General features: G+C 57.5%; 2 protein-coding genes across 2 annotated transcripts; both read left to right on the top strand.

Annotated features, from left to right (window-relative positions):
• Positions 1–1,099: 1,099 nt before the first annotated feature.
• Positions 1,100–3,616, top strand: LOC118254405 (protocadherin alpha-2-like). Its single transcript, XM_035559595.2, has one exon. It carries the CDS (start codon positions 1,100–1,102, stop codon positions 3,614–3,616), a length of 2,517 nt encoding a protein of 838 aa, XP_035415488.1.
• Positions 3,617–9,192: 5,576 nt separating this feature from the next.
• On the top strand, positions 9,193–12,548 carry LOC118254404 (protocadherin alpha-2-like). The gene is made up of 2 exons (XM_035559594.1): positions 9,193–11,673; positions 12,543–12,548. Exons 1-2 carry the CDS (start codon positions 9,193–9,195, stop codon positions 12,546–12,548), a joined length of 2,487 nt encoding a protein of 828 aa, XP_035415487.1.
• Positions 12,549–13,312: the final 764 nt, after the last annotated feature.

Raw genomic sequence — 13,312 nt, forward strand, 5'->3', positions numbered from 1 at the left:
GCGTGCCTGCAGAAGACGGCGAGCACGAACGGCGAAGATACCCTTAAAAGCAGAAAATCTCAGCCCTGTCTCGTCTGAAGGAAGGATCTCACTGGTAACACGACTCTTCCGCTTTCTCCCAAGGGACTGCAGCATCCACGCGTAATGTGCTTGTCTCCTCTCCACTCCGCCCTCCCATGGTCCCCACTCCGAGAGGTTTGGAACTGGCGCTTGCGAGAGTTTGCTCTCCCTTCGTGTCTCCTTTCCTTTGAGCGTTTCACAGCGAAGTTACTACGACCCTGCACTGTCAGCAGGGCGGGCGGGTAACAGGGAACCTCCCCCGGGAAGGAGCTGTCGCAAAACCGCCCTGTTCCCACTGAAAGAAGCCGTGGAGAGGACCCAGTGACCGCGAGTGGAAGAAGGGGATCTGTTTCCCTGTTTCGACTTCGCCCCCTGCACAGAGTCCTTGTAACAGTTACACGATCAGTCTGAGAACCCGCTTCCCGGGTGTTTTGTCTACAAGAGAGGTTTAGATTTATTTGGTTGTAAGGTATGACTAGAACGGCATGTGAACAGAGCATGTTTTCGGAACCACTTCATTTAGACCTCAAGGTTTCTAACAGGAACACCGATCACGCTGATTTTGGGAGCTGTCAAATACATTCAGTACATTTCAGGGCATGACAGTTTCACTTGGAAAAGAACTGTGAATGATTAGTTGGTGTCACATTTTAAAAAAACCTATATGCACTTCTCCTGAACTAGAACAGTGAAAAGCGTTGCAGGTGAGTACTCGGCAACAACCTCCAACAGAAGTGCGTGGAATGGAAAATGGCAAACCCAGAGCTAACCAAGGGCGATATGCAGAGCACGGTAAGAGGCAATACCTACAGACTGCCACATGATGCCGCTCTGACCTAATAAACGCATGGTGAAAACGGGGGAGGAAGAGGGGAACACCTTCCGGTACCCGTGAGAAATAACTCAGATGACAGAGAGAGGCGCACGGAAGAGGACGCGCAGCCATTGAAAGAGGATCCTAATACCGAGCGCAGCCAGAACCTCTCAATATACGCATCAGTACCTACATGGTGGAGGGAAGAGGAAATCGGTGACAGCAATGGGCGTTTGCGGAACTACACGGCTGAGGTGGGGGCCCGTGGTGCGGGTGCTGGTGCTGCAGGCGGCCTGGGCGCTGGGCGGCGGGCAGGTGCGCTACTCGGTGCCGGAGGAAGCCAAGGGCGGCACGGTGGTGGGGCGGCTGGCGCAGGACCTGGGCCTGGAGGCGGGCGAGGCGGAGGCGCGGCGGCTGCGGCTGGTGTCGCAGGGCCGGCGGGCGAGCGTGGAGGTGAGCGGGGCGAGCGGGGCGCTGGTGGTGAGCTCGCGGCTGGACCGGGAGGAGCTGTGCGGGAAGAGCGCGCCCTGCGCCCTGCGCCTGGAGGTGCTGCTGGAGCGGCCGCTGCGCGTCTTCCACGTGGAGGTGGAGGTCACCGACATCAACGACAATGCCCCGCTCTTCCCCGCCGCCACCAAAAACCTCAGCATCCCGGAATTAAATACGATGCCGGGGTCCCGCTTTCCGCTGGAGGGCGCGTCGGATGCGGATATCGGAGCCAACGCGCAGCTCTCCTATACCCTCAGCCCCAGCGAGCACTTCGCTCTGGACGTGAAATCTTCGGATGAAAATATGAAGTCGCTGTTCCTGGTGCTGACGAAAGGTCTGGACCGCGAGTCTCTGGCCGAGCATCGTCTGGTGCTGACGGCGAGTGATGGGGGCAGACCGTCGCTAACGGGCACGGTGGAGCTGGTGGTGTCGGTGCTGGATGCGAACGACAACGCGCCCCAGTTCAACCAGTCGGTGTATAAAGTGCGTCTGCCAGAGAACTCGGCGGAGGGGACGTTGGTGGCGCACGTGGGTGCCACAGACCCGGACGAGGGAATTAATCACGAATTTTCCTTCAACATCGTCAGTTCAGTTCCTTCTGCCAAGAGAGATGTCTTCAGCATAGATCCGCAGACCGGGGAAATCCGTCTGCGGGGCACTCTGGACTTTGAAGAAGTGCGCGTCTACGAATTACAAATCGAAGCGAGAGACAAGGGCGTTCCGCCGTTGTCAGGGCACTGCAGCGTGATGCTGGAGGTGTTGGACGTGAACGACAACGCGCCCGAGGTGTGGGTGACGTCGCTGTCGGTGCCGGTGGCCGAGGACGCGTCGTTGGGGACGGTGGTGGCGCTGCTGAGCGTGTCGGACCGGGACTCGGGGTCGAACGGGCGGGTGCGGTGCGCGGTGTGGCCGCCGTCGCCGTTCGGGCTGGTGGCGACGTTCGCGGGCTCGTACTCGCTGGTGCTGCGGGAGGCGCTGGACCGGGAGCGGGTGTCGGAGTACGAGGTGGAGGTGCGGGCGGAGGACGGCGGGGCGCCGCCGCTGCGCGCCAGCCGCGGGCTGCGGGTGCCGGTGTCGGACGTGAACGACAACGCGCCGGCGTTCGCGCAGGCCGTGTACACGGTGCTGGCGCGGGAGAACAACGCGGCGGGCGCGGAGCTGGCGCGGCTGTGGGCGCGGGACCCGGACGAGGCGGGCAACGGGCGCGTGAGCTACTCGGTGGCGGAGGGCGGCGCGGGGTCGGGGTCGGGGTCGGGGTGGCGTCCGGCGTCGAGCTACGTGTCGGTGGACGCGGAGAGCGGGCGGCTGTGGGCCCTGCAGCCCCTGGACTACGAGGAGCTGCAGGTGCTGCAGTTCGAGGTGCGGGCGGTGGACGCGGGCGAGCCGCCGCTGTGCGGCAACGCCACGGTGCAGCTCTTCGTGGTGGACGAGAACGACAACGCGCCGGCGCTGCTCCCGCCCGCCGGCGGCGGGCCGGGGCCCTGGGCTGCGGGCGAGGCGTCGGCGTCGGCGTCGGCGCCGGGGTCGCTGTGGGCGTGGGCGGCGTGGGGGGCGCCGGCGGGGCAGGTGGTGGCGAAGATCCGCGCGGTGGACGCGGACTCGGGCTACAACGCGTGGCTGCGCTACGAGCTGTGGGAGCCGCGGGGCAAGGGCCCGTTCCGCGTGGGGCTGTACAGCGGCGAGGTGAGCACGGCGCGGGCGCTGGAGGAGGCGGACGGCCCGCGGCAGCGGCTGCTGATCGTGGTGCGGGACCACGGGGAGCCGTCGCGCTCGGCCACGGCCACGCTGAGCGTGTCGCTGGTGGAGGGCGCCGAGGCGGCGCTGGCGGCGGCGGGGGCGGTGTCGGCGGGGGCGGGGCTGCGGCCGGCGGCGGGCGCGGAGGGCGGCGCGGCGGCGGCGGCGGCGGCGGCGGCGGCGACGAACGTGTGGCTGGTGGTGGCCATCTGCGCGGTGTCGAGCCTGTTCCTGCTGGCGGTGGTGCTGTACGGGGCGTCGCGCTGGGCGCCGCGGGCGGCCGTGCTGTCGGGGCCCGGTCCGGCGACGCTGGTGTGCGCCAGCGAGGTGGGCAGCTGGTCGTACTCGCAGCGCCAGAGCCGGAGCCTGTGCGTGGCGGACGGCGCGGGCAAGAGCGACCTGATGGTTTTCAGCCCCAACTGCCCGCCGCCGCCCGGTCCCGCGCCGAAGGAGACGCCGCAGGAACCGCCCGCTCTCCTGGACACGGTCAGTGCCACTCGCCCTCCTCTCGCCCCTTAATCTTTCTCCCTTTTCCTCGCCCTTTAAAATCTTTTCCTCGCTCTCTTCTGCTCCTTCTTCGTTCCCGCTCGCAGCCTCCCCCTCGAAGCAGCTGTGGCAGCCGGGCGCAGTACCCCGTCCCGCGACCTTGTGCTTGTGCTTGTCAGGTGCTCGAGCTGGGAGTTCTGACAGCGCTGTGGCCTGGGTCTGTGCCCCAGCGCGGGTCCTGCCAAGGGCTGTTGTACTCGGAGCCCTGCTCCTGCTGCCAGGACAGGGCCCTTCTGGAAACCTCTTGTGCTGTACAGGGTCAGCTGTGAAGCCATCTCTTCATGCGTTATGTCTGATACCTATGGTACGTGAATATTGATGTCTTTCCTTCTCACACACTGTTACAAAGGGACATGGTGCAGGTGAGCACCGTTGGTGTCTGTTCAACTTGTTCTAGTTGTGGCCATGTATGCCTGGTCCTATTATTGTGCTACTGTCTGTAATCAGCTGATGATGGCATTGGCATCTCTGTAGTTGTGTCTCCAAGATCTCCTCGTCTCCTGCTTTTGAACATCTTATTGAGGCTAGCTGTTCAGTATCTGAGTTTTTCTCATGGAGAATGAAATCAATGCCGATTTTCATTAGATCTGCCAGAACATGGTCTCTGCATGTCCTGTTGGTTACTGGTTTGAAGCATTTCTGCTCGAGAATGTTAAAGGACTGCAGGCCAGGAAGAGTCGATGTGGTGGTGACTGTGCAGCAGGCACTATTGAAAGCCCTTTAAGTAGCTGAATGCCGAGCCTGCTGTTGTCGATTTTTTGTGTATTGTTTTTGTTCTTGTTGAGAACTTTGTCTTTGTGTGTTTTTACTGTCCTGTCAAGAAGAGATGACAAAGGTGACACTTGGGTCTTTGGGCTTTTCTGACTGTGGATTTGTATTCCTCATTAGGGAAGTGGCATTTCACACAGAGCCCTGCTTAGAAGTTATTACAAAGAGTCTGCCAGACATGGTGGATTTAGTTCCATTGGAATATTTTTCATTTTTTGTAGCTGTGATTGATGGGAAAGGTCTGTGAAATCTGAAGCGATCCTTGGGGTGGGAAGGGAAAACATGTAATCAGGTGGAGGTGAATGTGGCCATGGCAGTGAATGGGACCTGGTCATTTCCTGATGTGAACCATGAACTTGAAAAGGAAATCAAGTCTGCATTGCATGTCATAACACACGATGGAGAGATGCCTACTTGTGTTAAGAACACACGTCCCAGAATGGCAGATCATGGGTGCCTAAAGCAAATCCTGAGGCAGAATGTTGCTGGAGTGTTGCTGTGGAATACCCTTTCCCAGACTCCAAGAGACATGATTTGAAGGTCTTCCCTAACTTGAGACAGTAGGTGGTGTTGAAATGGTGTGGATGTCATTTGAGGCATATTGCCTTTCATCAGTTGTGAATCCCTCTTTCTCCTCTGGAACATGTTGAATGAGAAGGAAAAGCTTTAGGCATCACAGAGAAGTGGACTAGGAAGTGGAGGGGGATGTGTTGTCCTCGTGTGGAGGGCTGGAGTTGCGTTAGATGAGGTTGCAGAGGGCCTTGTCTTGTGCAGGTCAGAATATGTCAGGGGAAGGTATTTTGACTCCCTCCCTATCCTGCTGCTGCATGGCTTCCGTGTAGAGTTGCAGTTGCTTGTGATCACCATGTCTCTGCTCTCTGCAAGCCATGCTTGTGTCCCCCATCTCTTTTTATGCTCTTTGAAAATATACCGACTTTTTCACTCTCTTTACCACCAGAAAGTAGTTTGTAAAGGGAAAGATGCATCTGAAACCATGTTATACTTTTTCCCTTTATGATTATGCCACTAGTGTGCTTTGCAATACAGAGGTAGAAGAGCACAGCCAGAGGTCAGGGCAAGAAAGAAACTGGTTTGATGCATAAGCCAAGGTGTTTTGTTTGAGGATGGCTTCAGAGGATCTGACTGTGCCAGTTGTATGCATTCTGCGGTGACTGGCGTCGGTTGTGTCCTTGGAGTGCTGGTAAATGTGGCGTGATTATTTCCTTGTGCCCAGCTCATGCTCATTACAGTTGGATGCAGTTGGTGGGTTGTCTGATGCTCACGATACAGCAATGTTGGAGTCTTGCTCCTTCACACACAGAGCTGGTAATGGAACATGAGATAGGGGAGTACCTTTGGTGTTTGCTCAACTCGTTCTTCTTGTATTCTACTGCTGTTGGTTTTATGGACTTACAATCCCCTTATGTGTAATCCTTTTATTATTAGTATTTCTCTTTTTTAATTTTCACATCTCTGTTGGCGTGCATCGAAGAGGTCCTCAGCTCCTGGTTTGGAACATCTTACTGAGGCTAGTTTTTCAGTATCTGAGGTTTTCTCTGACAGAATAAAATCAATGCGAATTTTGCTTCGAGCTGTCATGACGTGAGCTGCACAAATGCTGTTTCTTTCTGTTGTGCAGCATTTACACCTGAGATTTCTGAGGGAGTGCAAGGCATGAAGGGTGGTGATGATGGTCCTGCAGGCACTATTCTTTGTCATTCAGTGTGCCCTTGAAACCTTTCTAATGAAAATGTCTTTGGTTGGTTGGTTGTTGTTTTTTTTGGTTTGGGACCTTGTGAAATCTTCTTGCTATGTGTGGTTCCAGAAGGATGCCTGAAACTGTAGAACTGCTGGAGTTGTGATGTTGACACATTACTCAGAAATGCATTCCACGGAGGCACATGAAACAACTGTACTCTCATCTTTGCCTGATTGTGGCCTTTTGTTCCTGACCAGAGAAATGGTTTGACATACGGTGTCCTGATTTCATGTGCTTTCAACATTGGCATTCACAGCCACCCCCTTCAGAAGCCCCAGAACTCTTCATTGAAAGAAGACGTAACACATACATGCATAGAGTTGATGTTATCCATAAGAGTGCTTTGCTTGTCAACATCTGGGGTGTTCTTTCACAAAATGAAATGAGCACCCATTGCCTTTTGGGCTGTCACACCATCACCTTTATAAACCGTGTTCCTCATCCCCCTGTAATGTTTGCATCTGAGATTGCTGAAGCACAGAAAACTGGAAGGGTCAGCTGCAGAGGGTGTGCTGGAGACAGTGTCTGTGTGATCCTGTTTGTATGCTTTTCTGTGGTGCTTTCATTGATGGGAAGGTTCTGCAAAAGCTGGAGTCAGCTTTGGGGTGTGGCGAGCAAGTGTGGTATCTGGTGGAGGTGAACATGTCAGTGGCACTGAGTAGGACTGGGCCATTTCGGATGTTCCCAGGGTGATCTTGAGCAGGGTGATCTTGCCTTGTGTTTGCTTGCAACTTGCTGGAAGCTGATATTTTCCTGGGATGATCTCCCTTTTTGCAGTGGAAGTGAATGCTGAGCACCTTAAGGAACCTCATGCTGAAGGTGACACGTGGACGTCCGCGGTTCCCTTGCTGAGAGCAGGACGAACACTGCATTTCGATGAGCCTGGTCAGGGCCTCATCCCGTCAAGGTCTGTCTGTTTCCAAGGAAGGCTATTTGTGTCAATCCCTGGCCCAGTGTTCCAGGGCCTCCCCAGGTTCTGTGTGGAGTTTTGTTGTTGTCTGCCCACTTGGTTTTCCTTCATGTCACTCTTCTGTACCATAGGCCTGGCTTTGCAGCAGTCTGGCAGATGGCCTTTGACTCCTGTGTTCCTAAGCATGAGGAGTGGCGGCTCCAGCAGGAGCTGCTGTAAACATTGTCCATCGGTCCAGCTTTCTCCGTTTCAGCCTGAGATTGCTGAGCCAGTGAAAAACCTTGCGAGTGCCGTTTGTGCAGGGGGGAAGGGCCTGGCAGTGGTGGGAGAAGGCGAGGCTCTGCAGAGGGTGATGCTCAGAGGTGGGTTTGGAGCTGGATTGTGTCGGTGGGGTGGAGCATCGTTCAGGTGTTGTAGCAGTGATTTTGTGAGCGGCACGGAGAAGGGGTGGCCATTCAATTGTGGGGAGGGTGGTACTGAGCAGGAAATGTGTGTGGAAAGGGGTTGGAACCAGAGTGTGGCATTGGCCAAGAAGTGTGGAGAATGGAAAGATGTGGTCTCTGTGTTTATGATGTTGGAAAAGGTCGTGTTTCGATGAAGGGGAATGGGATCCTTTGGTTTTCTTCTCTCCTGCGTGACAGCTTCCCGTGTGATAGCTGTGTGTCATGGAGCACCTCACACTCTCCCATGACTGGGGAGCTTTTGCTAAGCTTGATGTTTTCTGTTCAGTCCAGCTTCCCTAGAAATCACTGAAGATTCTGAATGAAAACTTCTAATTTAAGCCAATTTTCCATGCATGAATCTATTCCTTTTTCTGAGCAAGCAACCACTGATGCTGCCTGTAAGTTGTTCACATGCAAAAAAAATATGTTTGAGAGACAGATGTATGTATTTTTTGCTGTTAAAAAAAAATAGTGAAAGACTCACCTGAGCTATATGGAGGTCTTGGAAACTGTTTGCAGTTGGCATCCAGGTCGTCTGGTGTGCAATGGCTCATCAGAGAAATTCCTGGGGAGACATGGTCCTCCTGAGTGCTAAGGGATGCTGTACAGAGCAGAATGGAAGGCGGTGACGAAGAGGAAGAAGACATCTTGCCTCGGAGCGTGTCTGAGCTAGATTGGAAGAGTGGTGCAGGCATTTGGAAAGCATTTTGACAAAGGAGGAAAAAAAATGAAGAGGAGGAAGAAGAAAAGGAAAAGGAAAGAGGAGAGGAAGAGAAGCAGATGGATAGAAGGAGTGAAGGAAAGGAAGGAAGCATGAAGAATCTGTAGGATGGATGAAAGAAGTAAGAGAAAAAGAAATAAAGAACTGAAAGGATGAAAGAAGGAACTGGAAGAGAGAGAGAGAACAAATGAAGAAAGAATCTGAGAGAAAGAAAGACAGAAGGAAGAAGTCGAGAAGAATGCAAGCAAGCAAGAAGCAAGCAAGAAAGAGAATGGAAGAGAAATAAAGGAGGAAAGAGCCAGGGAAGGAAAGAAAGGAAGCAAGAAAGAAATGAAAAGAAGGAAATTTAGGAAAATACGGAAAGGAATGAAGCAAAGAAGCAAAGACAGAAGGAGGAAAGAAACGAAAGTTGGATAGTAGTGAAAGAAGGAAAGAAGACGTTCAGAAGAAATTAGGGAAGCAAGAAAGCAAGCAAGACAGAGAATGGAGGAGAAGCAAAGTAGGAGGAAGACGGGAAAAACAAGCAAGTGAGGAAGAGGAGCGTGTGTCGGCGTGGTGCGTGCAGGGCTGGGAGCCGGTCGGTGTGCGGGGAGCGCCGTCTGGAGCGCAGCGCTGCGGGGCTGTTGCCCCCTCGTTAGCGCTGCTGTCTCGGCCCGTGCTGGGCTCGGTGTCGGCGCCGTCGCCGCGGTGTGTCCCGCGAGTGCCGGGGGTGTCCCGCGAGGCGGGGGCGGTGTCGCTGCCGTGCTGGCGGCGGCGGGCGCGAGTGAGGCGGCGGAGCACACGGTGTCGCTGCAGGCTCAGGAACGGCGCGGGAGCGGCGGGAGGGCGGCTCCGCCCCGGGGCGGCGGGAAGGGCGGCTGTGCGCGCGGGGGGAGCGGCGCGGGGCGGGCAGGAGAGCGGCGGCGGCGGCGGCGGCGGGAGCCGTGCGGGGCGCGGGCGGCGGCGGCCATGTCGGTGTGCGTGCGGGCCGTGGTGCGGGTGCTGGTGCTGCAGGCGGCCTGGGCGCTGGGCGGCGGGCAGGTGCGCTACTCGGTGCCGGAGGAAGCCAAGGGCGGCACGGTGGTGGGGCGGCTGGCGCAGGACCTGGGCCTGGAGGCGGGCGAGGCGGAGGCGCGGCGGCTGCGGCTGGTGTCGCAGGGCCGGCGGGCGAGCGTGGAGGTGAGCGGGGCGAGCGGGGCGCTGGTGGTGAGCTCGCGGCTGGACCGGGAGGAGCTGTGCGGGAAGAGCGCGCCCTGCGCCCTGCGCCTGGAGGTGCTGCTGGAGCGGCCGCTGCGCGTCTTCCACGTGGAGGTGGAGGTCACCGACATCAACGACAATGCCCCGCTCTTCCCCGCCGCCACCAAAAACCTCAGCATCCCGGAATTAAATACGATGCCGGGGTCCCGCTTTCCGCTGGAGGGCGCGTCGGATGCGGATATCGGAGCCAACGCGCAGCTCTCCTATACCCTCAGCCCCAGCAAGCACTTCGCCCTGGAATTAGAAGAAGAGAATGAAGGAAACATCATACCTGATCTTGTATTAAAGAAATCTCTGGACCGCGAGTCTCTGGCCGAGCACCGTCTGGTGCTGACGGCGAGTGATGGGGGCAGGCCGTCGCTAACGGGCACGGTGGAGCTGGTGGTGTCGGTGCTGGATGCGAACGACAACGCGCCCCAGTTCAACCAGTCGGTGTATAAAGTGCGGCTGCCAGAAAACTCGGCAGAGGGGACGTTGTTGGCGCAGGTGTGTGCCACAGACCCGGACGAGGGAAGTAACAGTGAAGTGACCTACAGCGCGAGCAACTTTATTCCCCTGAGTGGAAGAGATCTCATTTCCGTTAATGCGCAGACGGGCGAGATCCGACTCGTCGGTCCTCTGGACTTTGAAGAAGTCAGTGTGTTTGACTTGCGCATTGAGGCGAGAGACAAGGGTACGCCCCCGTTGTCGGGGCACTGCAAGGTGGTGGTGGAGGTGTTGGACGTGAACGACAACGCGCCCGAGGTGTGGGTGACGTCGCTGTCGGTGCCGGTGGCCGAGGACGCGTCGTTGGGGACGGTGGTGGCGCTGCTGAGCGTGTCGGACCGGGACTCGGGGTCGAACGGGCGGGTGCGGTGCGCGGTGTGGCCGCCGTCGCCGTTCGGGCTGGTGGCGACGTTCGCGGGCTCGTACTCGCTGGTGCTGCGGGAGGCGCTGGACCGGGAGCGGGTGTCGGAGTACGAGGTGGAGGTGCGGGCGGAGGACGGCGGGGCGCCGCCGCTGCGCGCCAGCCGCGGGCTGCGGGTGCCGGTGTCGGACGTGAACGACAACGCGCCGGCGTTCGCGCAGGCCGTGTACACGGTGCTGGCGCGGGAGAACAACGCGGCGGGCGCGGAGCTGGCGCGGCTGTGGGCGCGGGACCCGGACGAGGCGGGCAACGGGCGCGTGAGCTACTCGGTGGCGGAGGGCGGCGCGGGCGCGGGGTCGGGGTCGGGGTGGCGTCCGGCGTCGAGCTACGTGTCGGTGGACGCGGAGAGCGGGCGGCTGTGGGCGCTGCAGCCCCTGGACTACGAGGAGCTGCAGGTGCTGCAGTTCGAGGTGCGGGCGGTGGACGCGGGCGAGCCGCCGCTGTGCGGCAACGCCACGGTGCAGCTCTTCGTGGTGGACGAGAACGACAACGCGCCGGCGCTGCTCCCGCCCGCCGGCGGCGGGCCGGGGCCCTGGGCTGCGGGCGAGGCGTCGGCGTCGGCTTTGGCGCCGGGGTCGCTGTGGGCGTGGGCGGCGTGGGGGGCGCCGGCGGGGCAGGTGGTGGCGAAGATCCGCGCGGTGGACGCGGACTCGGGCTACAACGCGTGGCTGCGCTACGAGCTGTGGGAGCCGCGGGGCAAGGGCCCGTTCCGCGTGGGGCTGTACAGCGGCGAGGTGAGCACGGCGCGGGCGCTGGAGGAGGCGGACGGCCCGCGGCAGCGGCTGCTGATCGTGGTGCGGGACCACGGGGAGCCGTCGCGCTCGGCCACGGCCACGCTGAGCGTGTCGCTGGTGGAGGGCGCCGAGGCGGCGCTGGCGGCGGCGGGGGCGGTGTCGGCGGGGGCGGGGCTGCGGCCGGCGGCGGGCGCGGAGGGCGGCGCGGCGGCGGCGGCGGCGGCGGCGGCGGCGACGAACGTGTGGCTGGTGGTGGCCATCTGCGCGGTGTCGAGCCTGTTCCTGCTGGCGGTGGTGCTGTACGGGGCGTCGCGCTGGGCGCCGCGGGCGGCCGTGCTGTCGGGGCCCGGTCCGGCGACGCTGGTGTGCGCCAGCGAGGTGGGCAGCTGGTCGTACTCGCAGCGCCAGAGCCGGAGCCTGTGCGTGGCGGACGGCGCGGGCAAGAGCGACCTGATGGTTTTCAGCCCCAACTGCCCGCCGCCGCCCGGCCCCGCGGCAGAAAACGGTTCTGCCGAGAAGGGACCTTCGCTCTCCCCATACTCTTCAGGCGCGGTAAGTTGCCCGTTGTGTTTTCACTTTTTTTCCCACTTCTTCTGTTCTGTTTTCCGGTGATATTTCACGGCACGTTGATCATTAAAACGATGTGATTGTGGAAGTAATTTTACAAGGATTTTCATCACAACATGGTCTGTGCAAATCCTTTTGGTTACTGGTGTGTAGCATTTTTGTTCAGTTTGTTGACGGACTGCAGTCCAGGAAGAGATGGTCTGGTGGTCTCGCCCTCCTCTCGCCTCTTAATCTTTCTCCCTCTTCCTCGCCCTATTCTTCTCCCTCTTCATTGCCTGTGTCCTCGCTTTTTAATCTTGCCCTCTTCCGTCCTTCTCCGTCCCTTCTCCCGTCCCAGCTCCTGGCCTCCACCTCGGAAGCGGTTGTGGCAGCTGGGCGCAGCCCTCAGGCCCGCGGCCGCTTGGTACTCCTCAGGTGCTCGAGCTGCAAGTGCCGACAGCGCTGTGGCCAGGGTCTGTGCCCCAGCGTGGGTCCTGCCAAGGTCTGTTGTGCTCGGAGCCCTGCTCCTGCTGCCAGGACAGGGCCCTTCTGGAAACCTCTGGTGTAGTTGGAGCACCTGAACACTTGCTGGTGGATGCTTTCCTAGTGGTTTTGGTCAAGATGAGGTGGTGGTGGAGGCATCAGCTTTGATGTCTTTACTCCATGTGTGATGCTTAGAAGTCGTATTTTCGGATGCTGATGAACGATCATGTTGGTGTCTTGCACTTTCAAGCACACTTTTAGAAATGGGACATGGTGCAGGTGAGCACCATTGGTGTCTGTTCAACTTATTCTTCTTGTGGCCATGTATGCCTGGTCCTATTCTGGGCTACTGTCTGTAATCAGCTCTTGGTGTTAATTTACCTCTCTTGTAGCTGTAGCACCTGAACACTTTTGTCGTGGTGTTTTTGGGAAAGATGCTTTGTGTGGTGGGGATCAGCTCTGAAGTCTTCTTTCTATTTCTGATGCTGCTGAATTGTAGTGTTTGATGCTATTGACACAGTTCTGTTGGTGTCTTGCTACTTCTCACAGAGTGTTAATGCAACAAGTGTAAGCGATCCGTGCTGTTGTCCTTGTTCTTTTTGCTTTGCATTGCTGTTCTTTTTATTGACTTTTGTTTAATCAACTATGACTTTTTTTTTTCTTTTAAATCTGTATTGGCATCCATTGAAGAGCTCCTCAGCTCCTGGTTTGCAACTCCTTACTGAGGCTAGCTGTTCAGTATCTGAGTTTTTCTCAGAGATTAAAAAATCAATGCTGATTATGCTTAGAGCTCTCAATACATGGACTCCACAAAGGCTGTTTCTTAGTGGTGTGCAGCGTGTCCACCCAAGATTGCTGAAGAAGTGCAAAACACTAAGGGTAGTAATGGTGGTGGTAGTCTTGCAGGTACTATTCTTTGTCATTCAGTTAACAGTTGAAACATTTCTAAGGAAAAGTTTTTTGTTTGTTTGTCAGTTTGCCTTTTGGGTGGGGACCTACTGGCATTGCCATGTTGGTGCATTTCTAAGAAATATGTTCCAAGGAGACAGGTGGAAAAAAAATGTGCTCTTGTCTTTGCCAGGTTTTGGTCTTGTGTTTTTTGCCAGAAAACTGTTTTGACATACAGTGTCCTGTTTTGACATTCTTTCAACATGTGCACCAG

This window comes from Cygnus atratus, chromosome 14 (genome assembly GCF_013377495.2).
Source record: "Cygnus atratus isolate AKBS03 ecotype Queensland, Australia chromosome 14, CAtr_DNAZoo_HiC_assembly, whole genome shotgun sequence".
In the NCBI taxonomy this organism is placed as follows: domain Eukaryota; kingdom Metazoa; phylum Chordata; class Aves; order Anseriformes; family Anatidae; genus Cygnus; species Cygnus atratus.

Bases quoted from the DNA above. Each gene is read 5' to 3' on its own strand.
- LOC118254405 (XM_035559595.2), top strand. From the start codon at position 1,100: ATGGGCGTTTGCGGAACTACACGGCTGAGGTGGGGGCCCGTGGTGCGG.
- LOC118254404 (XM_035559594.1), top strand. From the start codon at position 9,193: ATGTCGGTGTGCGTGCGGGCCGTGGTGCGGGTGCTGGTGCTGCAGGCG.